This window comes from Callithrix jacchus, chromosome 20 (genome assembly GCF_049354715.1).
Source record: "Callithrix jacchus isolate 240 chromosome 20, calJac240_pri, whole genome shotgun sequence".
In the NCBI taxonomy this organism is placed as follows: Eukaryota; Metazoa; Chordata; class Mammalia; order Primates; family Cebidae; genus Callithrix; species Callithrix jacchus.
Genome location: NC_133521.1, coordinates 8,532,380 through 8,557,865, shown reverse-complemented (window position 1 = coordinate 8,557,865; position 25,486 = coordinate 8,532,380). Strand labels below are relative to the sequence as shown.

Sequence of the window (25,486 nt, the reverse complement as noted above, 5' to 3'; positions counted from 1 at the left end):
CAGGCACATCTTACTTATATGGGTGGCAGGAGAGAGAGGAGAAAGTGAAGGAGAAAGAGACCCTTATAAAACCACCAGATCATGTGAGAACTCACTCACTATCGTGAGAACTCACTCACTCTCATGAGAACAGCATGGAGGAAACTGCCCCCATGATCCAATCAGGTCCCTCCCTTAACATGTGGGGATTATAGGTCTCTCCTTCTACACATGGGGATTATAATTTGAGATGAGGTTTGGGTTGGGAAAGAGAGGCAAACCATATCAAAATATAAATTATGTTTTTAGCTGAGGGACAAGATGGTCAACTGGATGCAGCCAGGAAACAGCTCTTCCACAGACAGAAAACAAAATATTGAGCAAACCATCACACTTTGAACAGAACTTTGAGGAAAAAAAGCACTCAAAATAAATGGAGAGGCAATGCAGACACTGAGGTTGAAGAGGAAGGAAGCTAGGAAGCAAGATGGAGTCACCAGTCACCTGGACCAGCTTTTGGTCCAGAATTGGATCTACGGAAGGAAAGAGTGAAGAAACTGTAGGTCACACACTCCTTCCATGGACCTCTGAGATTCCAGCTACAAGAGATCCCATAACACACACAGACATTTGAATTGGCAGGGGGAACTGCCAAGAGCATAGGGAGGGGCAGAGCTTGAACATGCATGGAGCCCAAAAGGCTTCATGCATGAGGCAGCTGCAGGAAAATATGACAATAAATACCCATCCCCCAAGGCTCACCATCTTTCTGAGTCAGTCTACCACCTCCTGACAGCCAGACCAGGAGATAGCAGGCTGCCTTTTCAGAGGGCCTGAAGTGCATCTGATCTGCACACCTCCTTGTGTGCCACTCCCTTCCCCAGTTCCTGCCTCGTTGCTCTCTCAAGGGTGTACACATAGCACAGCCTCAACTGCCTCATCTGAGTGTTTTTCTACTCAGCCTGAAAGCAGTTTTCCTGCTCCAGAACAGCCAGAGCTTGACCCTGAGGTACCAGAGAATATAAATACCAGACCCATCCCAGCTTCCCAGGGTTTGAGTGCACAGTCAAGGGGTATTAAGCTGGTATCTGTGGCCTGAGCTCAAGTTGAGGTGGTGCTCCCCACTCTCAGAACACTGAGAAGAATGAGGCACAGGTTCATGTGCCGGCAAGGGAACTGGATGTGCCTCCTTCTGCAAGACTGGTCTTGGAAAACCATAGCCTGTTGGCTGGCCACAGCCTCCATCCAAGAAAAACCTGTGGCCTGGAACACGTAAGCCCAAAGATTTGGGTGCAGAAGGCTTGGGACAAAACTAGCTGGTCAGGCCTTACCTAAAAGCATGTATCACAGAAAACCTGGTCAAGTGAACATGAGCTGAATGGTCCTCAAAGCCAACTGCTGAGCAAAAAAACTCCAGGCTGTGGGCACCACACCAGCTGCACATCCATGGCACCACCCACCCTGCCCAAGAAACTTTCACCCTTGACCCACAGCATCTACAAACACCCGCAGACATACCCATTGCTGCAAACACAATGATACACAAAAGAGTTATGCCCCTGAGTGAGGAGCCTATCTACCAGTCCTTACTCCAAAGCACCATCTATGGGAATGAAGTCAGAATTACACCACCAAACAAAAATAAATTCCCTCAACACAATTAGTCGGTGAAAACCAATACAGAAACTATCCATAATTAAGAAATCCATAGAGGCCAGGTGTGGAGGGTGGCTCATGCCTGCAATCTCAGCATTTTGGAAGGCCAAGACAGGTGAATCACCTCAGGTCAGGAGTTCAAGACTGGCCTGGCCAACATGGTGAAACCCCATCTCTACTAATACACAAAATTGCCAGGGGTAGTGGCAGGTGCCTGTAATCCCAGCTCCTTGGGAGGCTGAGGCAGGAGAATCACTTGAACCCAGGAGGTGGAAGTTATAGTGAGCCGAGATCAAACCATTGCACTTCAGCTTGGGTGACAAGAACAAAACTTTATCTCAAAGAAAAGAAATTCATAAACAGCCTTGGCCTTCTGAAAGAACCCAGAGACTAAACCAATGAACTGTATACAACATGCACAACAGTCAAAATCTGAAGGGAAGAATAAGAATATAAAAACAAAAATTCCTATCCAAATGACAGCAATTTCAAAAAGATAAACACCAGCCCTCTCAGACGAGAAAGCATCTGTGAAAGAAGTCCAACAATTCAAAAAGTCAGTGTTTTCCAACCTCCATAGGATCACATTAGCTCCTCAGCAGTGGATTCTAACCAGATGGAAATGCTGAAATTACAGTCATAGAATCCAGAATCTGGATGGCAAGGAAGCACAATGAGATCCAAGGGAAAGCTGAAACCTAACCAAGAAAGCCAGTAAAATAATTCAAGAGTTGAAAGAGAACATATCCATTTTAAGAAAGAAGAAAACTGAGCTTGTTGGATTGAACAACTCACTATAGGGATTTCAAAATACAATTGGAAGCCTCGACAGCAGACTAGACCAAGCAGAGGGGAAAATTATAGGGCTTGAAATCTGGACCTTTGAATCAACCCAATCAGATGAAAATAATAAACTATGACTTGTTGGCATTGCGGAGAAAGAGTAAGAAATTTGGAAAACATATTTGAGAATATAGTCCACAAAATCTTCCCCAAACTCATTAGAGAAGTTGATATGCAAATTCAAGAAATTCAGAGATAAGATACTATACAAGATGGTCATTCCAAAGATACATAGTGAAAGGATCCAAAAGTCAACATGAAAATCTTATGGCTGCGAGAGAAAAGGGTCAGATCATATACAAAAGGAACCCCATCAAGCTAACAGCAGACTTGTCAGCAATACAAGCCAGAAGAGTGTTGGCCTACTTTTAGCATGCTTAAAGAAATTCAAACCCCAAATTTTATATCCTCTCAAACTAAGCTTCATAAGTGAAGGAGAAAAAAATCTTTTCCAGACAAACAAATGCTAACGGAATTTAATACCATTAGACCAGCCCTCCAAGAGATCCTTGAGGGAGTTCTAAACATGGAAACGAAAGACCAAGAGACCACAGAAACACATATAAGCATGTGGCTCACAGACCTTATAAAGCTACAAAGCAACCAGATAACAACATCCTGGCAGAATAAAATCTGACATATAATTATTAGCCTTGGATAAAATAATCCATCCCACTTAGAAGGCACAGACTGGCAAGTTGGATTAAAGAAAATCAAGAACCAACCATCTGCTGTCTTCCAAAGACCCATCTCACATATAATTACACCAACAGGCTCAAAGTAAAGGCATAAACTAAGATCTAGCATGCAAATGGAAAACAAAAAAAGCAAGTGTCACTACTTTTACATCAGATTAAGCAGACTTTAAACCAACAACAGTTTTTAAAAAGGACAAAGAAGAAGATGATAAAGAATTATACACAATAATAAAAGAACTCAATTCAACAAAAAGGCATAAATGTTTTTAATTATAGGCACCCAAACTTGTAGCATCAAATTTCTAAAACAAGTACTTCCAGATCTATGATAAGACTTAGATGGCTGGGTACGGTGGCTCACACCTGTAATCATAGCACTTTGGGAGGCCAAGGCAAACAGATCATGAGATCAGGAGTTCAAGACCTGCTCTACCAACATGGTGAAACCACATCTCCACTAAAAATACAAAAATCATCCTGGTGTGGTGGTGCACACCGGTAATCCCTGCTACTCAGGAGGCTGAGGCAGGAGAATCATTTGAACCCAGGAGGCAGAGGTTGCAATGAGCCGAGATTGCACCACTACACTTCAGCCTGGGAGACAGAGCAAGACTCCATCTCAAAAAAAAAAAAAAGAAAACACTTAGATAGCCACACAATAATACAGACTTCAACACCTCATTGGCAGCATTAGACAAATTGCTAACACAGAAAAGTAACAAAGACATTCTAGAATTAAATTTGACATTTCACCTATTGAACTTAATTGACCCTTACAGAATCCTCCCCCCAACAACCACAGAATGTACCTTCTTCTTATCTGCATAGAAAACACATGCTGAGATCGACCACATGTTGAGCCATAAAGCAAGTCTCAATGCATTAAAAAAAAAAAAAAAAAAACAGGGACAGGTGCGGTGGCTCACACCTGTAATCCCAGCCCTTTGGGAGGCTGAGGCAGGCAGATCACCTGAGGTCGAGAGTTCAAGACCAGCCTGGCCATCATGGAGAAACCCCATTTCAATAAATAAATAAATAAATAACTGAAAGCATACAAAGCCTAATCTTAAACCCTAGTGGAATAAAAATCAAAACCCATAACAAGAATTTCTCTCAATGTCACAAAATTATATGAAAATTAAACAAATTGCTCCTGAATTACTTTTGGGTAAAGAACAAAATAAAGACAAATATTTAAAAATCTTGAAAATAAATAAAAACAGAGATGGAACATACCAAAATCTCTGAAATACACAAAAGCAGTGTGAAGAAAAAATTACATACCATTAAATACAGACATCAAGATGTTAGGTTTCAAGTTAAGAACTTAAAATCACATCTACCAGAACTAGCAAAACAAGAACCAAATAACCTCAAAGTGGCAGAAGAAAAGAAATAACTAAAATTAGTTTCCCAGGCAAGAGGGCCGATAGGAACAGCTCCAGTCTGCAGCTCCCAGCAAGAACAACACAGAAGGCAGGTATTTTCTGCATTTGCAACTGAGGTACCCAGCACATTTCACTGGCATGGGTTAGACAATGGATGCAGCCCGCAGAGGCCAAGCCAAAGCAGGGTGGGGAGTCACCTCACCCAGGAAGCACAAGGGGTCAAGGTAACACCTCCCCTAACCCAGGGAAGCCATGAGAGACTGTGACGTGAGGAATGGTGCACTACAGCCAGATACTATGCTTTTCCCAGGGGCTTTGCAACCCACAGACCAAGAGATTCCCTCTGGTGCCTTTGCCATCAGGGCCCTGGGTTTCAAGCACAAAATTGGAAGCCATTTGGGCAGACATTTGAGCTAGCTGCAGGAGTTTTTTTCATACGCCAGTGGCACCTGAAATGCCAGTGAGATACAACCCTTCACTCCCCTGGACTCCCATTCACAACTGCTACAGCATACAACTTACAAGGGATGTGGAGGACTTTTTCAAGGAGAACTACAAACCACTGCTCAAGGAAATAAGAGAGGACACAAACAAATGGAAAAACATTCCATACTCATGACTAGGAAGAATCAATATTGTGAAATGGCCACACTGCTCAAAGTAATTTTTAGATTCAATGCTATGCCCCCATCAAGCTGCCATTGACTTTCTTCACAGAATAAGAAAAAACTATTTTAAATTTCATATAGAACCAAAAAAGAGCCCATATAGGCAAGATGATCTTAAGCAAAAAGAGCAAAGCTTGAGGCATCACACTATCTGACTTCAAACTATACTACAATGCTACAGCTTGGCACTGGTACCAAAACACCATGCCATACAAAACAGCATGGCACTGGTACAAAAACAGATATATAAACCAATGGAACAGAACAGAGGTCTCAGAAATAACACCACCTATCTACAACCATCTGATCTTTGACAAACCTGACAGAAACAAGCAATGGAGAAATAATTCTTTATTTAATAAATGGTGTTGTAAAAACTGGCTAGCCATATGCAGAAAACTGAAACCGGACCCTTTCCTTACAACTTATACAAAAATTAACTCCAGATGGATTAAAGACTTAAACATAAGACCTAAAACCATAAAAACCCCAGAAGAAAATGTAGGTAATGCCATTTCAGGTCATAGGCATGGGCAAAGACTTCATGACTAAAACACCAAAGCAACGGCAACAAAAGCCAAAATTGACAAATGGGACCTATTTAAACTAAAGAGCTTCTGTACAGCAAAAGAAACTATCATCAGAATGAACAGGCAACCTACAGAATGGAAGAAAATTTTTGCAATCTATCTTTCTGACAAAGGGATAATATCCAGAATCTACAAAGAACTTAAACAAATCTACAAGAAAAAAACAAACAACCCCATCAAAAAGTGGGCAAAGGATATGAACAGACACTTCTCAGAAGAAATTTATGCAGCCAACAAACATGAAAAAAAGCTCATTATCACTGCTCATTACAGAGATGTAAATCAAAACCACGATGAGATGCCAGATCACACCAGTTAGAATGACAATCATTAAAAAGTCTGGAGACAACAAATGCTGGACAGGATGTGGAGAACAGAAATACTTTTATACTATTGGTGGGAGCGTAAATTAGTTCAACCATTGTGGAAGACAGTGTAGCAATTCCTCAAGGATCTAGAACTAGAGATACATTTGACCCAGCAATCCCATTACTGTGTAGATATCCAAAGGATTATAAATCATTCTACTATAAAAACACATGCACATGTATGTTTACTGTGGCACTGTTCACAAGAGCAAATATTTGAAACCAACCCAAATATCCATCAGTGATAGACTGGATAAAGAAAATGTGGCACATGTACACCATGGAATACTATGCAGCCATAAAAAGGGATGAATTCATGTCACCTGGACGAAGCTAGAAACCATCATTGTCAGCAAACAAACACAAGAACAGAAAACCAAACCACATGTCCTCACTCATAAGTGGGAGTTGGACAATGAGAATAAATGGACACAAGAAGGGGAACATCACACACCAGGGCCTGTTGGGAGTTGGGGGTTCGTGGAGGGATAGCATTAGGAGAAATACCTAATGTAGATGACAGGTTGATGGGTGCAGCAAACCACCATGGCACGTGTATACCTATGTAACAAACCATCATGTTCTGCACATGTGCCTCAATTTAAAAATTAAATTTAAAAATAATAACAATAAGAATAAAATAAACCAATTTACCATGTGAGGGACCCCCACTCAGGTCAGGCAACTAGGCCTTATACCATCGTCCAGGTAAAAGAAGTATCCCATGAAAGGCATACTGTAAACACCCACATCCATCTCCCCTTCATATCCTGTTGGGGTAGAGTTGCTAGGTAAACTGGTACTGGAACCCCAGTTTAGCTGGGGGCTCTCAAAATAAGGTACCAAGTTCAGGCATGATGGTCCATACCTGTAAAACACTTTGGGAAGCTGAGGAAGGAGAATTGCTTTAGACCAAAAGTTGAAGCAAACTTGTGCAACATAGCAAGACCCAGTCTCCATAAAAACTAAAAAAATATAGCCAGGCATGGTGGCATGTACCTGTAGTCCTAGCTACTTGGGAGATTGAGGCAGGAGGATCACTCGAGCTCGTAAGTTTGAGGCTGCAGTGAGCCATGATTGCACCACAGAACTCCAACATGGACAACAGAGTGAGACCCTGTCTCTAAACAAATAATTTTATTTTTTTTAAAAAACATATGAGCAAAGATCCATATTTTAAAAAAATATAGATACAGATACATGGATACAGAAATATAGATATGTGCGTCTACATAGATCAGTACATATACATATATGTCTTTGCTGAGAGTATCTGACACCCAGAAAACCTGGCACCCAGATCTTGGTTTCTGAATACCATTCTCTAGTAAAAGGATTCAGGGCTTTTAGAGAAGTGATCACTCCAGGGTTGGGGCCAGCAACATACAAAATACACAGTAAGAATGTAAGCAAAAAATAAACAAATAAATAACTAAAACCAGAGCAAAACTGAATAAATCTGAGACATGAGCATCCTTAGAAATAATCAACAAAACCAAAAGTTTGTTCTTTGAAGAATAAACAAGATCAATAGATAGACAGCAACATTAACAAAGAAAAAATAGAGAAGATCCAAATAAGCAAAATCATAAATGACAAAGATGGCATTACAATGGATCCCACAGAAATATAAAATATCATCAGAGACTATTATGAACACCTCTATGCACAGAAACTAGGAAATCAAGGGAAAATGGATAAATTCCTAGAAATACAAAACCTCCCAAGATTGAACCAAGGAGAAATTAAAATCCTGAACAGACAATAACAAGTTCTGAAATTGAATCAGTAATTTAGAAACCTAGTAACCAAAGAAAAAGCCCTGGACCCAATGGATTCGGAGCCAAATTCTACCAGACATACAAAGAAGATCTGTTACCAATCCTACTGAAACTATTCCAAACTATGGAGTTTGAGGGACTCCTCCCTAACTCAATCTATGAAAACAGCATAATCTTGATATTAAAAGCTGAGAAAGATGCAATGAATAAAGAAAAATGCAGGCCAATATCTCTGATGAACATAAACACAAAAATTCTCAACAAAACATTAAACAGCCAAATCCTGCAACATATCACAATTCACTTTTCTACAATCTAACAGGATTTATTCCTGGAATGCAAAGTTGGCTCAACATATACAAAGTAACAAATGTGATTCACCACATAAACAGAATTTTTTAAAACCATATGATTATCTTAACAGATTCAGGAAAAGCTTTCAGGAGACCCCAATATTCCTTCATGACCAAAACCTTCAACAAATTAGGTATCAAAGGAACATATCTCAAAAGGAGAGCCACCTATGACAAACCCACAGCCAACGTCATACTCGATGGGCTAAACTTGGAACCATTTTCCTTCAGAACTAAAACAGGACAAAGATGCCCACTCTCTCCATTCCTATTAAACGTAGCACTAGAAGTCCTAGCCAGGGCAATCAGGCAGGAGAAAAAAATTAAAAGCATCCAAACAGACCTGAAAAAGTCAAACTATCTCTTTTTTTTTTTTTTTTTTGAGACGGAGTTTCGCTCTTGTTACCCAGGCTGGAGTGCAATGGCGCAATCTCGGCTCACTGCAACCTCCGCCCCCTGGGTTCAGGCAATTCTCCTGCCTCAGCCTCCTGAGTAGCTGGGATTACAGGCACGCACCATCATGCCCAGCTAATTTTTTGTAATTTTTAGTAGAGACGGGGTTTCACCATGTTGACCAGGATGGTCTTGATCTCTTGACCTCGTGATCCACCCGCCTCGGCCTCCCAAAATGCTGGGATTACAGGCTTGAGCCACCGCGCCCGGCCCAAACTATCTCTTTTATGATGCAATTGATATGACTGCACACATAGACAATGAATGATATGATATGATTGCACACCTAGACAACCCTAAAGACTATCAAAAGGCTCGTAGACCTGATAACAATTTCAGCAAAGTTTCTAGCTACAAATCAATGTACAAATATCAGCAGAATTTCTATATACCAATAATGTTTTGGGTGAAAGCCAAAGAAAGAACACAATCCCATTTACAAATAGTCACAAAAAATAAAATGCCTGGAAATGCATCTGACCAAATAAATAAAAGATTTTTACAAGAAGAAATATAAACACTGCTGAAAGAAATTAGAAATTAAACAAACAAATGAAAAAAATCAATGCTCATGGATTGGAAGAATGAGTATCATCAAAATGGTTATACTGCCCAAGGAAATCTACAGATTCAACACTATTCTATCAAGCTACCAACATCATTTTTTCACAGTGTTAGGAAAAATGACTCTAAAACTGATATGAAACCAAAAACGGGTCACATTAGCCAAACCAATCCTGAGGAAAAAACCTGTAGGCATCACTCTACCTAACTTCAAATTATATCAAGAATACAGTAACCAAAACACATAGTTTTGGTATAAAAACAAATTTTTATTTGCAATCTATTCACACACCAACACAAAGAATAGAGAACCCAGGAATTAATTCACATATTTACAGCTATCTGATTTTTTTTTATAAAAGTGTCAAGAACATCCACTGGGGAAACAACATTCTCATCAACAAATTGTCAAGTCCAACTGGCAGACTCAACCAAGCGATGGATAAAATACTTACACTGACACAGGCTTGCTAGTCAGTGTGGCCAGGGGCCCACTGTCAAAGTCAGCAGTGCCCCCACAAAACTGGCCATGTTCACATTTATTTAGTACAGATTAAATGACAAAGGTCTCAAGTAAACACCATAAGAAGGTAATTAGCATTGCCAACACCCCTCCCCGCCAGTAGAGAGCAGTCATGCACCCAGGGAAGATCAAAGATCAGTCTTAAGACCACATGAGTAAATAAGCTAGTTAGATAAACTCCTGTACGTTTCTTTGTTATCTGCTCTATGCTATTAGCTTAAGGTAAGAGGATTATGCTGCTTTCAGCCATAACCTTCTTCCCAGGCTTTTGCAAAACCTTCTGGCCTTCCAAGAAGGTTTGTGTTTTCTAAAATTTCTCCCACAATTCTAACCAATTTCCTGCACAAGTAAGGGTGGGGACACTGGATATCAGAAGAATGAAACTAGATCTCTATGTTTTACCATATAAAGAAATCTACTAGAAATGGATTAAAGACAAACATAAGACCCAAAATTATAGAACTACTAGAGGAGAACATAGGGGAAATGTTTCAGTACATTGTCTAGGCAAAGATGTGGTGACTAAAACATCAAAAGCACAGTGAAAAATAGACAAATGAGACTATATTAAAATTAAAGTTTCTTCGTAGCAAAGTAAACAACCAACAGAGTGAAGAGACAACATGAAGAATGGAAGAAAATATTTGCAATCTATCCATCTGAAAAGTGTCTAAAAATCACAGTATTCAAGGAACTCAGACAACTCAACAGAAAAAACAAAGTTAATAATCTGAATAAAAACTGAGCAAAAGATCTGAATGGACATTTCTCAAAAGAAGATGTATGAATGGCCACAAATATATGAAAAAAAACATAGTAATCATCAGGAAAATGAAATAAACCTGCAATGAGATATCTCACTACAGTTAGAATGGCTACTATCAAAAAGACAGAAAGTAATAATGCTGGTGAGGTTGCAGAAAAAAAGGAAACTCTTATGCACTGACAAAGGCAATGTAAATTAGTACAGCCATTAAGGAAAACAGTGTGAAGGTTTCTTAAAAACTAAAAATAGAACTATCATATAATCCAGCAATCCCACTAGTATTTATCAAAAAGAAAGAAAATAAATGTATCAAAGAAATACCAGCACTGCCATTTTGATTATATCATTATTTATAATTATTAAGATATGGAATTTACCTAAATGGATATCAACAGATGAATGCATAAAGAAAATGCAGTATCTGCACACAATGGAATACTATTCAGCCATAAAAGAGAATAAAATTATAACATTCTCAGCAACATAGATGACCTCAGAGGACATTATGTTAAGTAAAATAAGTCAGGCACGGAAGAACAAATACTGTACGTTCTCACTCATGTGGGAGCCAAAATTTTTAAAAATTGAACTCATGGAAATAGAGAATAGAATTGTGGATATTAAAGGCTGGGAAATGAGGGAAGTGGGATATGGGGTGAGGTTGGCTAATGGATACAAATTATCACTCGATAGAATGAACCTTATTGTTCTGTGGCATTGTATGGTGAATATGATTAACTATGATTTATTGCATATTTTTAAAAGCAAGAATCGAGGATTCTGAATGTTCACAAAAAAAGAATGGTAAATGATTGAGGGGCTGGATATAATAATTAGTCTGATTTTATGATTATACATTGTTTATATGTAACAAAATATTATTGTGTATCCTATAAATATGTACAAATATACATGACCACAGAATATAAAAGAAAGCCAGGCATGGAGTAACATGCCTGTAGTCACAGCAACTTGGGAGGCTGAAGTGGGAGGATCCCTTGAGCCCAGGAGTTGAAGGTCAGCTTGGGTAACATAGTGAGACCCCATCTCTAATATAGATATATAGATAAATAATAAAAATAGAAGAAGAAATGATCCTATAAAGAAGTAGACTGTGGACCAACCCTAGTGAGTTGCCGCTAATGAAGAAATGTGGCAAAAGTGATTATCATGTGCCTTCCAACATTAAGTTAGAAAAGGCCCCTACCTCATACTGCTTGTCCTTCGAACTTAGCCCCCATGTGGTGAGAAAGCTCAGGCCACAAAGAGAACCTAGAAGTTCCAGTGTTCTCTGCCTGCCCCAAGTACAGTTTCAGTCAGTGCCATCGTCAACAACCAGACTGTTAGGGAACAAGTCTTCAGATGATTCCAGTCTTCCAACCTCTGATTCATCCCAAGTGAATCTCAGGAGAACAAAAAAAAGCTGTACTGGCCAAGCTTTTCCCAACCCACACATTGCTGAACTAAATAAATGTTTTCAGTGACTAAACTTTGGGTAATTTGTTAGGGAAAAATAAACAGAAAATTTGATTTAAACAAAGAGACAGCAAGAAACAATAACTTAAACACCAGAAATTAATGCCCTTTAAAGTAGGAATTAATAAATCTTTAATTTATTAACAACAAATAATACTAATGAGAAGCAGCAGACAGTTAGGAGAAAGGCATATTAACTATTGAGGAAAAGGTTTTTCTAAAGTTTTCTTCAATTACATATTCTGATAACTAAGCAAATGAGCCTTTTTAGAATTTGTTCAAGTTATAGAATAAAGATGGTGAGGATGAAAGAAAATATATAATTTGAAGTTGTGTAAGGAAAAAATCTCAGGCCCCCAAAATCACTAAGGAAAACTCAAGCTGGAAATTGCTTAGGGCAAACTGCCTCCCATTCTTTTCAAAGTCACCTCTCTGCTCACTGAGATAGATGCACATCTGACTTGCCACCTTTGGAAAGGCTAATCAGAAACTCGAAAGAATGTAACCCTTTGTGGATAACTATCTGTGACCTGAAAGCTTCCTCACCACTTCAAGTTTTCCTCCCTTTGCTTCAGGTTTTCCCATCTTTCCAGACAAAACCAGTGTACTTCTTACATACACTGATTGATGTCTCATGTCTTCCTAAAATGCGTAAAACTAAGCTGTGCCCTGACCACCTTGGGAACATATCATTAGGACTTCCTGAGACTGTGCCATGGGTGTGTCCTCAAACCTTGGCAAAATAAACTTTTTAAATTAACTAATACCTGTCTCAAATCTTGTGAGTTCACAAAGTATAAAAGATGAAAAAACTAAAATCAAGCTGGCATCATCCCTGGGATGCTAGGCTGGTTCAACATATGAATATCAATAAACATAAATCATCACATAAACAAAACCAATGACAAAAAACACGATTATCTCAGTAGATGCAGGAGAGGACTTCAACAAATTCAACAGCCCTTCGTGCTACAAACTGTCAATAAACTATGTATTGACCGAATGTATCTCAAAATAATAAGAGCTATTTATGACAAACCCATAGCCAATATCATACTGAATGGGCAAAAACTGGAAGCATTCCCTTTGAACACTGGCATGAGACAAAAATGCCCTCTCTCACCATTCTTATTCAACATAGTATTGGAAGTTCTGGCCAGGGCAATCAGGCAAAAGAAAGAAAGGAAGGGTATTTGATCAGGAAAAATTGTCTCTGTTCACAGATAACATGACTGTATATCTAGAAAACCCCATAGTCTCAGCCCAAAATCTCCTTAAGCTGTAAACAACTTCACAAAGTCTCAGGATACAAAATCAATGTGCAAAAATCACAAGCATTCCTATACATCAATAATAGACAGACAGAGCCAAATCATGAATGAATGCCCATTCATAATTGCTACAAAGTCAATAAAATACCTAGGAATATAACTTACAAAGGAAGTGGAAGACCTCTTCAAAAAGAACTAAAAATTACTACTCAAGGAAATAAGAGAAGACAGAAACAAATGGAAAAACATTCCATGCTCATGGATACAAAGAATCAGTATCTTGAAAATGGCCATACTGGAGATCATTAAAAAATCTGGAGACAACAGATGCTGGAGAGGATGTGGAGAAATAAGAACACTTTTACACTGTTGGTGGCAGTGTAAATGAGTTCAACCATTGTGGAAGACAGTGTTGATTCCTCAAGGACCTAGAAATAGAAATTCTATTTGACCCAGCAATCCCATTACTGGATATATATCCAAAGGATTATAAATCATTCTGTTATAAAGACACATGAACATGTATGTTCACAGCGGCACTGTTTACAATAGCAAAGACCTGGAACCAACCCAAATGCCCATCAATGATAGACTGGACAAGGAAAATGTGGCACACATACACCATGGAATACTATGCAGCCATAAAAAATGAGTTGTTGCCCTTTGTAAGGACATGGATGAATCTGGAAACCATAATTCTCAGCAAACAAACACAAAAACAGAAAATCAAACACTGCATGTTCTCACTCATAGGCAGGTGTTGAACAATGAGAACACATGGACACAGGGAGGAGAGCATCACACACTGGGGTCCATTTGGGGGGCCAAGGTAGGGTCAGTAGGAGGATAGGGATGTCAGGGAGGAACAACATGGGGTGAAATGCCAGATGTAGGTGATGGGGAAATGTAGGCAACAAACCACATTGCCATGTGTGTACCTATGCAACAATCCTGCATGATCTGCACATGTACCCCAGAACCTAAAGTACAATTCAAAAAAAAAGAGAGAAAGAAAATGACCATACTACTGAAAGTAATTTATAGATTCAATGCTATCAGCATCAAGCTCCCATTGACTTTCTTCACAGAATTGGAGAAAACTACTTTAAATTTCATATGCAACCAAAAAGGGCCTGCACAGCCAAGACAATCCTAAGCAAAAAGAACAAAGCTTGAGGCATCACACTACCTGACTTCAAACTATACTAACCAAAACAGCATGGTACTGGTACCAAAACAGATATATATAGCAATGAAACAGAACAGAGGCCTCAAAAATAATGCCACCATCTGATTTTTAACCAACTTGACAAAAACTAGCAATGTGGAAAAAATTCCCTATTTAATAAATGGTGTTGGGAAAACTGGCTAGCCATATGCGGAACACTGAAACTGGATCCCTTCCTTACACCTGATACAAAAAATAACTCCAGATGGATTAAAGACTTAAACGTAAGACCTAAAACCACAAAAACCCCAGAAGAAAACCTAGGCAATACCATTCAGGACATAGGCATGAGCAAAGACTTCATGACTAAAACACCAAAAGCAATGGCAACAAAAGCCAAAATTAACAAATGGGACCTAATTAAACAAAAGAGCTTCTGCACAGCAAAAGAAACTGTCATCAGAGTGAACAGGCAACCTAAAGAATGGAAGAAAACTTTTGTAATCTTTCCATCTGACAAAGGGCTAATATGCAGGATCTACAGAGAACTTAAACAAATCTAAAAAAAAATGGGCAAAGGATATGAACAGACATTTCTCAAAAGAAGACATTTATGCAGCCAAGAAACATATGGAAAAAAAAACTCATCATCACTGGTCATTAGAGAAATGCAAATCAAAACCACAATGAGGTACCATCTCATACCAGTTAGAATGGCAATTATTAAAAAGTCAGGAAACAACAGATGCTGGAGAGAATGTGGAGAAATGAACACTTTTACACTATTGGTGGGAGTGCAAATTAGTTCAACCATTGTGGAAGACAGTGTGGTGATTCCTCAGGGATCTAGAACTAGAAATACCATTTGACCCAGCAATCCCATTACTGGGTATATATCAAAAGGATTATAAATCATTCTACTATAAAGACATGCACACGTATGTTTATTGCGGCACTGTTCACAATAGCAGATACTTGGAACCAACCCAAATGTCCATCAGTGATAGACTGGATAAAAACAAAATGTGGCACATATACACCATGGCATACTACGCAGCTGTAAAAAAGTGTGAGTTCTTGTCCTTTGCAGGGACATAGATGAAACTGGAAACCATCATTCTCAGCAAACTAACACAAGAACACTGCATGCTCTCACTCAAAAGTGGGAGTTGAACAATGAGAACAGATGGACACAGTGAGGGGAACATCACCTACCAGGGCCTTTCAGGAGGTGGGGACTATAGGAGGAATAGCATTAGGACAAATATCTAAGGTAGATAACAGGTTGTTGGGTGCAGCAAACCACCATGGCACATGTATATCTATGTAACAAACCTGCATGTGCTGCACATGTACTCCAGAACTTAAAGTTTAAGTTAATTTTAAAGATGAAAAAAAAACTAGAAATATTTGATTTTCCAACCAAAATCAGATATTTGATCTGATTTCAATTCACTGAAATCCTAAGAGATAAGCAGCTTTGAGTATTTATTAATCAATTTCGTATTCAATGTTTATGTTCATTTCCTCAATGAGGAAATAAAGAGACGATTATGAAACTATAATCTTCTCAGTAATGAAACAAATATGTCCTCTGAATGTTAAGAAATTAAGTACAATTTCCACTTTACCTTACTTTGAACCTGTCTGTATGAAGAAGGTAAGACCATTTCATTTTAATATGTAACAAAATGTTGCTCTGTATCATACAAATTGAACAAGACATGTTAGTGAACAAGAATAGACAGAGACCAACTTATTAAAATTGAGAATTCAAAATTAAATCTGTACATTTGTGTTCAATTGATTTTCAACAATAGTTTAAAAACAAATGAGAAAAGAATAACATTTTCAACAAATGGTATTGTCTCACCAAATGCCATATCTAAACATTTATTCAAAATAAAATAGCTAAATGTAAGAGCTAAAACTATAAAATTCTTAGATGAAGACATAGGCATAAATCTTTGTGACCGCATTTGCCAGTGGCTTCCTAGACGTAACACCAAAAGGAAAAATAGATTAACTGGACTTGATCAAAATTTGGAACTTGAACAGACGCCATCAGGAAATTAAAGATGAAGGCCATTTAATAGAAGTAAATATTTGAAAAAATCATATATCTGATAAGGGACTTACAGCTAGGATATAATACTAACTCTTAAAATTTAGAAATAAAAGGACAATTTAAAAATGGGCGAAGGATTTGAATAGATATTTCTCCAAAGAAGATATACAAATGGTTTATAAGCACATAAAAAGATGCTTAAAATCATTAGTCATCAAAAAATGCAAATTAAAACCACAGTAAAGTACCACATTGCACTACTAGAATAAAATCTTTTCTCAATCAAAAATATGTGAAATTTTGGCAAGGATGTGGGGAAATTAGAACCCCCTCACAATGCTGATAAGAATGTGAAATGGTGCAGCCACTTTGGAAAACAGACTGGCAGCTTCTCAAAGGGTTAACACATGGCCCAACATTTCCACTCATAAGTATAACTCCAACAGAAATGAAAACATATGCAAACACAAGCACTTTTATATCAAAGTGCACAGCAGCTTTGTTAATAACAGCCCAAACTGGAAACAACCCAATGGTCTATCAATTCATGAATGAATAAATAAAATGACTGGTGTATTTACACAATGAAGTATTACTCAGCAATAAGAAGAAATTAAGTACTGATACCTGCTACCACACAGAAAACCCTTAAAAATTTTATGCTAACTGAAACAAATAGTTGCAAAAGACCACATATTGTGTAATTCCAGAGTGGACAAATCTATACAAACAAAGGAGACTGGTGGTTCCCTAGAGCTGAGTAAAAAGGGGGAAACTGGTCGATGATGGCTTAGGGATGCGGTTTCTTTTCAGGGTCATAAAAACGTTCTAAAATTGATGGTGGCGATGGCTACACAACTCTGTGAATATACTAAGAATATACTAAGAAACTTCACATGGGTGAACTATATACTAGGTGAATTATATCTTAATAAAGTTGTTTTAAAAATCAAATGGCAGTATCTTTATAAATTTCTTACTTCTCTACTTTGGATTATATACTACACATAATCTGAATATTTCTGCTTGACAATATGTTTAAAAGAAATAGGAAGGAAATGCCTAACATTTCAAGTATTTTGTAAACTAATCTAAAACACTTGCATTTTCAAGACAACTGTAATAGCCTTTCCTGTACAAGTTATCCTGAAATGCATGCAAGAAATATACAGAGATTCTGTACCCATTCACAATTTTCTGAACTTCATATTGTCCTCTGATTTAATCTGACTTCTCTCACCATGATAATAGAGAAAAAATTACTTAAAAATACTGTCTCACCAAAAAAAAGTCTCTCAACTTTCGTGAGAAATGATGTCTAATTCCCAACTTTTCCTCAAGGTAAATATTATAAGAAAAATATGTACATACTTAAGAGGAAAAAGTGACAGAATAAAAGTCCAGAGGTTAAGAATCAAATACATTATAAAGATAATAAAATTAATTATAATGAAAATACAAAAGAAAGCTGCTCACTGAAATTAGTATCCTAAACCACTTGATATTATTTAACTAGCTATAGATTAAATGTTGACATGCTACATTTTATACATACGAGACTTCTGATTTGACCTGATTTCCTCTTTAAGTCCTGTTTCATCTTAATTAACATCATAACATAGTGTAGCCCTAGTGAGGGCTCTGACATAGGTTGTTTTTATACAATACCATCCAGTTCTTGTTGAAGTTGTCTCACAGTTTCCTGTAAAGATATTTTTGTTATTAACTTTATGTCACCTTATTATTAAATGATGGTCATAAGATTTAACTCTAATACAAATACTTTGAAAAATATTACCACATACACTAATTCACCTTCTTTTCCTCATGTGTAATGAACAGGAATGTTCATTACTGAATTCAGTTAAGGACAGAAAAGATGTTATTTTCCTGCCAAACCAGTATTCTGTGACCTAAACAACAGATACAGCCCACTATTCATTCACTCCCTAAGTTTGCAATGCATCTACTGAAGTCTCAAAAAGTAATGGGTGAGTGAGTGAGTGAGACCAGTGGTGGTAAATTCTATACTCTGAAATCTTTTCTCTTTTATTTATTAGAAGTTCAAATCAACTTCACAATTCCTCTTTTATTCAATTGCCTGCTCAAATCTTTCCAACAGATTCCTATCTCCAAATAAAACTAAAATTCCAATGGCCTTTGAGGCCCTTGATAACCTTGCCTCCACCTCCATGCTCTCAGCTCCTACACTCTCTCCCCTACTCACTCCATTCCCACTATATGTGAATCCTGTCACCCCTCATTAGTTTGAACGTGGGCACCCCATGACAAACAAAAAAAATCACAGATTGCCACAATTATCTTTGTACTCGACAAAGTTATGTCCAAATCAAAATAGTCATAGAGCTTTTAAATAAAAATTATGCAAAAATTACTTGCAAAAACATTCAAAATAAATCATGAATGCCAGTGGTAAGATTAAATCAAATATGGTTTTACTGACACTCACATCTGTCCCAAATTATATTGAATTAAAAGTGAATCCCTTCAAAGAGTTGGGAGCTCATGACAAAAATTTGAGATTGTGATAGTTTCAGATTTAAGTCAAACTAACATGAATAAAAATAAAGCTACACCAACATCAATATATAAGAAGCTCCTGAGGGAAAGCCTTATGAGATACAGCAGTACACTTCAGTTCACCTGGGAAATCTGGACCTAACTGTCGAAATCACCCACCAAACTGAATGTTAATTTCAAAATATTCATTTCAGGTATGAGTATTTCCATTTATATATTTCATCATGGTTTTAAAATGTGGCCACATAAAGACATTAAAAATATTTCAGGCCAGCTTTGGAGGCTTACACCTGTAATTTCAGCACTTTGGGAGGCCAAGGTAGGGGGATCAGCTGAGCTCAGAAGTTCTAGACCAGCCTGGCCAACATGGCAAAACCCTATCTCTACTAAAAATACAAAAATTAGCCAGGTATGGTGGAACATGCCTGTAATCACAGCTACTCGGGAGGCTGAGGCAGGAGAACTGCTTGAACCCAGGAGGCGGATGTTGCAGTGAGCCAAGATCATGCCACAGCACTCCTGCCTGGGCAACAGAGTAAGACTCTGTCTCCAAAAAAAAAAAAAAGTATTATTTAAGTAGTGTAAGATTACATTATTTATATTAGTCTATATCTATTAATAATCTGTAACTTAACCTTTTAATGTTTCACAGGTGACACAATTTCTTTACTCCAAGTAAAGCATCTTTCTAGTATAACCTTTTTTGCCAGCATGCTTCCAGGCTGAGATAGCAAATATATTTACGATATCTTTATATTCAATGAGACTTATTATTTAGCCCAAACCAAATATTACTTTACATTTTCTTTCAAAAAGCTTGAAAAATATTTTCTTTCACAATACTTACGTTTCTTTCTGCTTTCTTTTTTTCATATTCATACAATCTTTCTTCTAAGTAATTGACTTTATTGACTAACATGTTGTTTTTCTGCTCTAGTAGAAGATGTTGCTTTTTACTCTCAGCTTGATTTTTGACAGTAGCAATAAGTTGCTCTTGGATATTAATTATCTTTTCTTGATTGTCAGCTTTCTTGTGAGCCTCATCCAGTTGCTGTTGAAGTAACAAATTTTCATTCTGTATTTGAGATAATCTCTCCTCTAGAGGGTCTTGCTTTTGAATGTGTCTATTCACTTTGCCTTCTTCATTTTGGATACCTTCTAAAACCAATGTCTTTTCTCTTAGGGCATCTTTTATGTGGCGGTGCTTCATTTTGAGGCTTCTGATTTCATTTTCAGCATTAGAGAGTTTTTTAGAAAGCATCTCGTTCTTATCATTTAGGTTACTCGTATCAAAATTCAATTTTTCCTTTAAATGAAGCCACTCTTCTCTTGCTCTCTCGAAACTGAGTTCTGCATCTCTTTTTGATGCCTGATGTTGATCACAATCTTGTATAGCAGCGGCCAGTCTACAATGATATGATTCAATTTCTGTTTCCAATGCTTCCTGGTTTTGATTTTTAGCCTCCAATTCAGAACGGAGCCTTTCATTCTCAGCTGTCAAAACTTCAAGCTGTACACTGTACTGAGATATCGTTGTTGTTAATGTTTCCTCTTTCTGTTTCAAAGCATTTTGAAGGAAATCATTCTTTGCTTTCACAATTTCAATGTCCTCAAGATATTTATTTTCTTTTTGCTGGTTCCTAATTTCCTTTGTGTCTATTTCCAGTCTTAGTCTGTCAATTTCTTCCTGCAACATGTGGTTTTCATGCAGCAGATCTTTTTCTTTCTTATGCCAATGAGAAATCTAAATAAACAAAAAAAAACTTCTAGCTAGCATTCTATACAATGACATCTCATTATTTTATCTGAAATTAAAAATATCATGTACATTTATAAAATGAAAGCATTGCCACAAATAAATATCTAACTGGGAAAAAAGCTGAATTAGAACTTTAAACCTCATACAGCATAAATTCTCCAAAGATCAAAGATTTATTTGAAGACGATGAGTCCATACAAGTAAAAGAGAAAGCACTAGAGGATTTGTAAGGTTCCCAGAATTGGAAAAACCTTTCTCAGAACAACAACAAACCCAAAGACATAAAAGATTTTAAAAATTTACTACATTAAATATCAGGTTTATACTTTGATATCTAAGCTATATTCCACCATATACTAAGAGCTTTAGCTCTGCATATATTTGGACAGATGAAATTTCCCAAAGTCCTTTAAGTTTCTTTTTCCTGAGTATATTCTACAGATATTCTATTTTTGTATCTTTTTTATGGTCAGTCCTAAGAACGGCATTCATGCATAGATGCTAAATATAAGCATCTTACTAAGCACTTCTATATACATCGCTGAACTCTGTCACAATTCTGCAAAGAAGTTATCAAAAAATAAGCAAGCTGCAGGATATTCCCCAGGTTTTCTGACTCTACTTCTAATGCTCCTCCACCAAATCACATTTATTTCATTAGTGTAAATAAATACAAAGAGAAGCTTTTTTTCCTTATTTCAAAACACCAATAGTAAATAAGATAAAATTATAGAGCTTTTCTTAGAAAGCCATAAAATCATTTGCCATTGCAGTAACTTCTATATCCTCTTTATAATGTTTGAAAGAGTAATAAATGTGAAATGGAAAATATACTGAACTATTTTACTAGGAATAAAATACATATTAATAAATTATCCCTAAGCATATGTTGTGGCATACCATTGTGTTCAAAGCTCTTTGCACTGAAATTAGACACTACTTGGAGCAGACTGTTACTCTCGTCAAAAGTAAAACAAAGAACCTTGAAAATACAGTCTCTGAACTGGCTATACATTTGCTCCTTACCTATCAGTAGAAATAATAAATTAACCTCTCCATTAATACAAAAATAAGATTAAATCACTTCCAATAACTAGAACACGTTTTGTTAGTAGCAAGGGTTTTGACCTTTTGGCTCACTAGACAGAGGCATATGCCTGATGTCTAATTTGGTGCCTTATGGTACCTTGGTCTTGGTCATATTTTTTGTCATTTGCATATCAAGCTCTTGACCTTCTTTTAGTTTTATTGTAACAACTTACTTTCTTAGAGTGTCATAAAACTTCTCCTCATCTATGTTAAAAACATGGTCACCGTCTGGTTTGTTATTTTCACAGTCTTATTTATTTTCATTTAAATAAAGCTTAGAAGCTGCGTGGCAAACATGTACCAAACACTCAGAATATGAATAAGATAGAAACACATTTTTGAGACTGGTTCTATGTGTTCAACAAAAGGCCTGAGATACCATGAAGACAGGCACCCCAGATGCATCTTTTTTCTCACAAGTTATTACCTGTCAATTTAGAAGGAATTTCCTTTATGTTCATTCCTCCTTTTGAGCTATCATGGACTGGCCCTTCCTAAATAAAAGCAGCAATTTCATAATTTCACAGGTTTCACCAAACCTCTGATTTAACTTATTTGTGAGAAGTTTTATTTTCCCACTCTAATTTGCCTCATTTAATACACATTTCCTCAGATTTAAAATAAGATTTAATCTTATTTTTATATTAATGGGGAGGTTAGTTTATTATTTCTACTGAAAGGTAAGGAGAAAATGTATAGCCAGTTCAGAGACCAAATTTTGAATGTTCTTTGTTCATATACCAAGTGATATATGAAATAGTAAAGAAAAAAGAGTCCTTAATATACAGACATATCTTCTCTATCTAATCCTTTTTTATTTCTTGTTCTTGAGATATTTTTGGGAGATGCAAAAGGGAAAATTAATTTGCTTGTTTTGTTTCTCAGAAGTTATCTTTGTCAAGATACATGTTTTTATATTTATTTTTTGAGACAAGGTCTCCCTCTGTTGTCCAGGTTGGAGTGCAGTGGTGCAAGCATGGCTTACTGCAGCCTCAACCTCTTAGGCTCAAGTGATCTTCCCATCTCAGCCTCCCACGTAGCTAAAAACACAGGCACATGCCACCATGCTTGGCTAAATTTTTTTAACATTTTGTAGAGATGGGGCATCACCATGTTGCCCAAGCTGGTCTTGAACTCCTGGGCTGAAGCAATTCTCCCACCTCAGCCTCCCAAAGTACTGGGATTACAGGCATGAGCCACTATGCCCAGCACAGAGCATTTATTAAAATAACTTTATTCCCAATAAAATATAAAAAAAAATATTTAAACTAGTTAAAATTTACCTGTTAAACTTCTTAATATAGGTTTAGCTACTCCCAAATCACAGGAAGAAGTGAAAAATAATTTGCCTTAGCTACAATTGCAAGAAAAAAATAAACCAGCAAACTTAACTTTGGCAGTGTGGTTTGGACTAAATTCAGGTTGTGTTAAATCTACCAAAAAATGAAGTATCAGATGATTAGTACTGTTACAAAGTGTCCTCACTTGAAAAGATTTTACCTCAGCATACCCTAACTAGTAAGCCTGCACAGTGTATCTGAGTACTTTTTCTAAAGATTGCTAACTGGACTGTAGGCAGACTTTGATAGAAGCCAAAATCAATACCAATCAGAAAGAAAAGCAAATCATCAAATTTTAATTCAAGTTATATACTAAAACACTTTTTTTTTTTTGAGACAGAGTCTCTCTCTGTCACCCAGGCTGGAGTGCAGTGGAGCAATCTTGCCTCACTGCAACCTCCACCTCTCAGACCCCTGCCTCAGCCTCTAAAGTAGCTGGGACTACAAGCATGTGCCACCACACTCGGCTAATTTTTTTTTTACAGTTTTAATAGAGACGGGGTTTCAATGTGTTAGCCAGGATGGTCTTGATCTTTTGACCTTGTGATTTTCCTGCTTTGGCCTCCCAAAGTGCTGGGATTGCAGGTGTGAGCCACTGCACCCAGCTGACACTCTTATGTATCTAGTTTATCTGCTTATGTTCACCTCTAATATATTCTAATATCCACCAATGATGGCAGAGGAAAGATTGTGTACTATTTACTGATTTCCTGCATTGAAATATGTTAGAAAGTTATTGTTCATATCCAAACACCAAAGGTCTCAATCTGCAGAGTACGATTCTTTTAATAAACAATTATGCTGATTTTATGACCCAGTTCTCTTCCTAAACATGACCTGAAGTCAATGAGAGACCATAAGACAGAATAAATCTTTAACCTTGGCATTAGTGACTAGCAATATAAAACTGCAAATCTTGAACCACCGGCCATCATGACTCCTGTAACACCAATCCAGCTCAGTGGCCATCACTCTTAAATTGTTCATAACTTCCATTGCTCAATAATAAGATTCAATAATTCAGGCTACTTTCTTCATTACACAAACATGTTATAAAGATGAAAGAGTAAACAAAATTCTGAAAATTTTTCTCTCTATTCCAAGGGTAAAAATGAGCCATAAGTTACGACAGATTTTAAAAATATTTTGAGTTTTAAAACTAGTTAAAATATATTTAAAATTCAATATTAAATAGTAAATTAGGATCTATTCATTCTCAAAGGTTAATCTAAAAGGTAATTTCATTTGGACTACCCTACATTATTAAAGCAAAGAACATAATTGTCAACCAGAAATTAAAATTAAATTGTTGTATACTTGTAGCTGGTTGTTTTCACTTTCTTCAAGCCTTTCTTGCTCTTCCTCTGATATCATTGCCAAGACTTGTTCTGCTGAAAAAAAATATACATTCAGTTAAAATTAACTACTTAGACCAGTTAAACTATAATCTTTATAAAAATAGGTTAAAACTAATCTTTTATATAAATTGTGAATTTAAAGAAAACTTAATCTTCAGCAGGATATTTACTGCTTTAATAAATACTCCTAATTCTTAAAACTTCAAGAAACCACCAGGGGAGATACTAGATGTCACCAGGTTGAAGACAAACACAAATGCCAAACATTCACTCGCAAATTTATCCACCAAACATAAACAAAACCATTACAAACAAAACAAATGTTTAAAACGTGAGCCCCTGGGCCTTAAGTGAACATTGGTGGTAACCTGGCAGGATTCCTCCTAGGTCTGTGGTAATGGTGGACATGGGAAGAGATTCTTCTGCCTGGGGAAATGAGAGGGAAGATTGGAAAGGCCTTTGTCTTGTGGTTTCAGAGCCAGTTTAGGGGCAGCACCAGATAGATTTCTCAGGTTCAGGCCCTGGCTCCTGGACAGTATATGTGGGCTCACCTGGGGCCTGAGGAAACTCTCAGTTCCCCCAATGGAAGGACATAAGACTGGCTGACATCACCACCAGCTGATTGTATAGTCCTAAGCCCTACAGGCAAACAAAGGCATTAGTCAGGTCATAGTTACATATGCCTTGGGCAAGGTCCAGTGGTGTGCTGGCTTCAAGTCTGATGCAGTGAAATCCCAGTGGCGGTGGACACAAAGGTGCTTGTTTAAATCCTCCCTCAGCCCCAGG

General features: G+C 37.2%; 1 protein-coding gene across 3 annotated transcripts in view; it reads right to left on the bottom strand.

Annotated features, from left to right (window-relative positions):
* The window catches only part of LOC108589347 (ankyrin repeat domain-containing protein 26), a 92,665-nt gene that overhangs the window by 30,435 nt on the left and 36,744 nt on the right, over positions 1-25,486 (bottom strand). Inside the window, exons 7-9 of one of the 3 annotated variants that reach the window (XR_013530146.1) lie at positions 24,660-24,733; positions 20,002-20,898; positions 18,169-18,315 (exon numbers count right to left, since the gene is read on the bottom strand). Coding sequence is in view for 2 of the 3 variants with exons in the window: in XM_078357678.1 (XP_078213804.1) it covers positions 18,271-18,315; positions 20,002-20,898; positions 24,660-24,733 (1,016 nt within the window). In the remaining variant the exon portion in view is untranslated. Of the gene's footprint in view, positions 1-14,430; positions 18,316-20,001; positions 20,899-24,659; positions 24,734-25,486 lie in introns of those variants that run through there. The other 2 variants (XM_078357678.1, XM_054248902.2) reach the window with 2 other exon arrangements.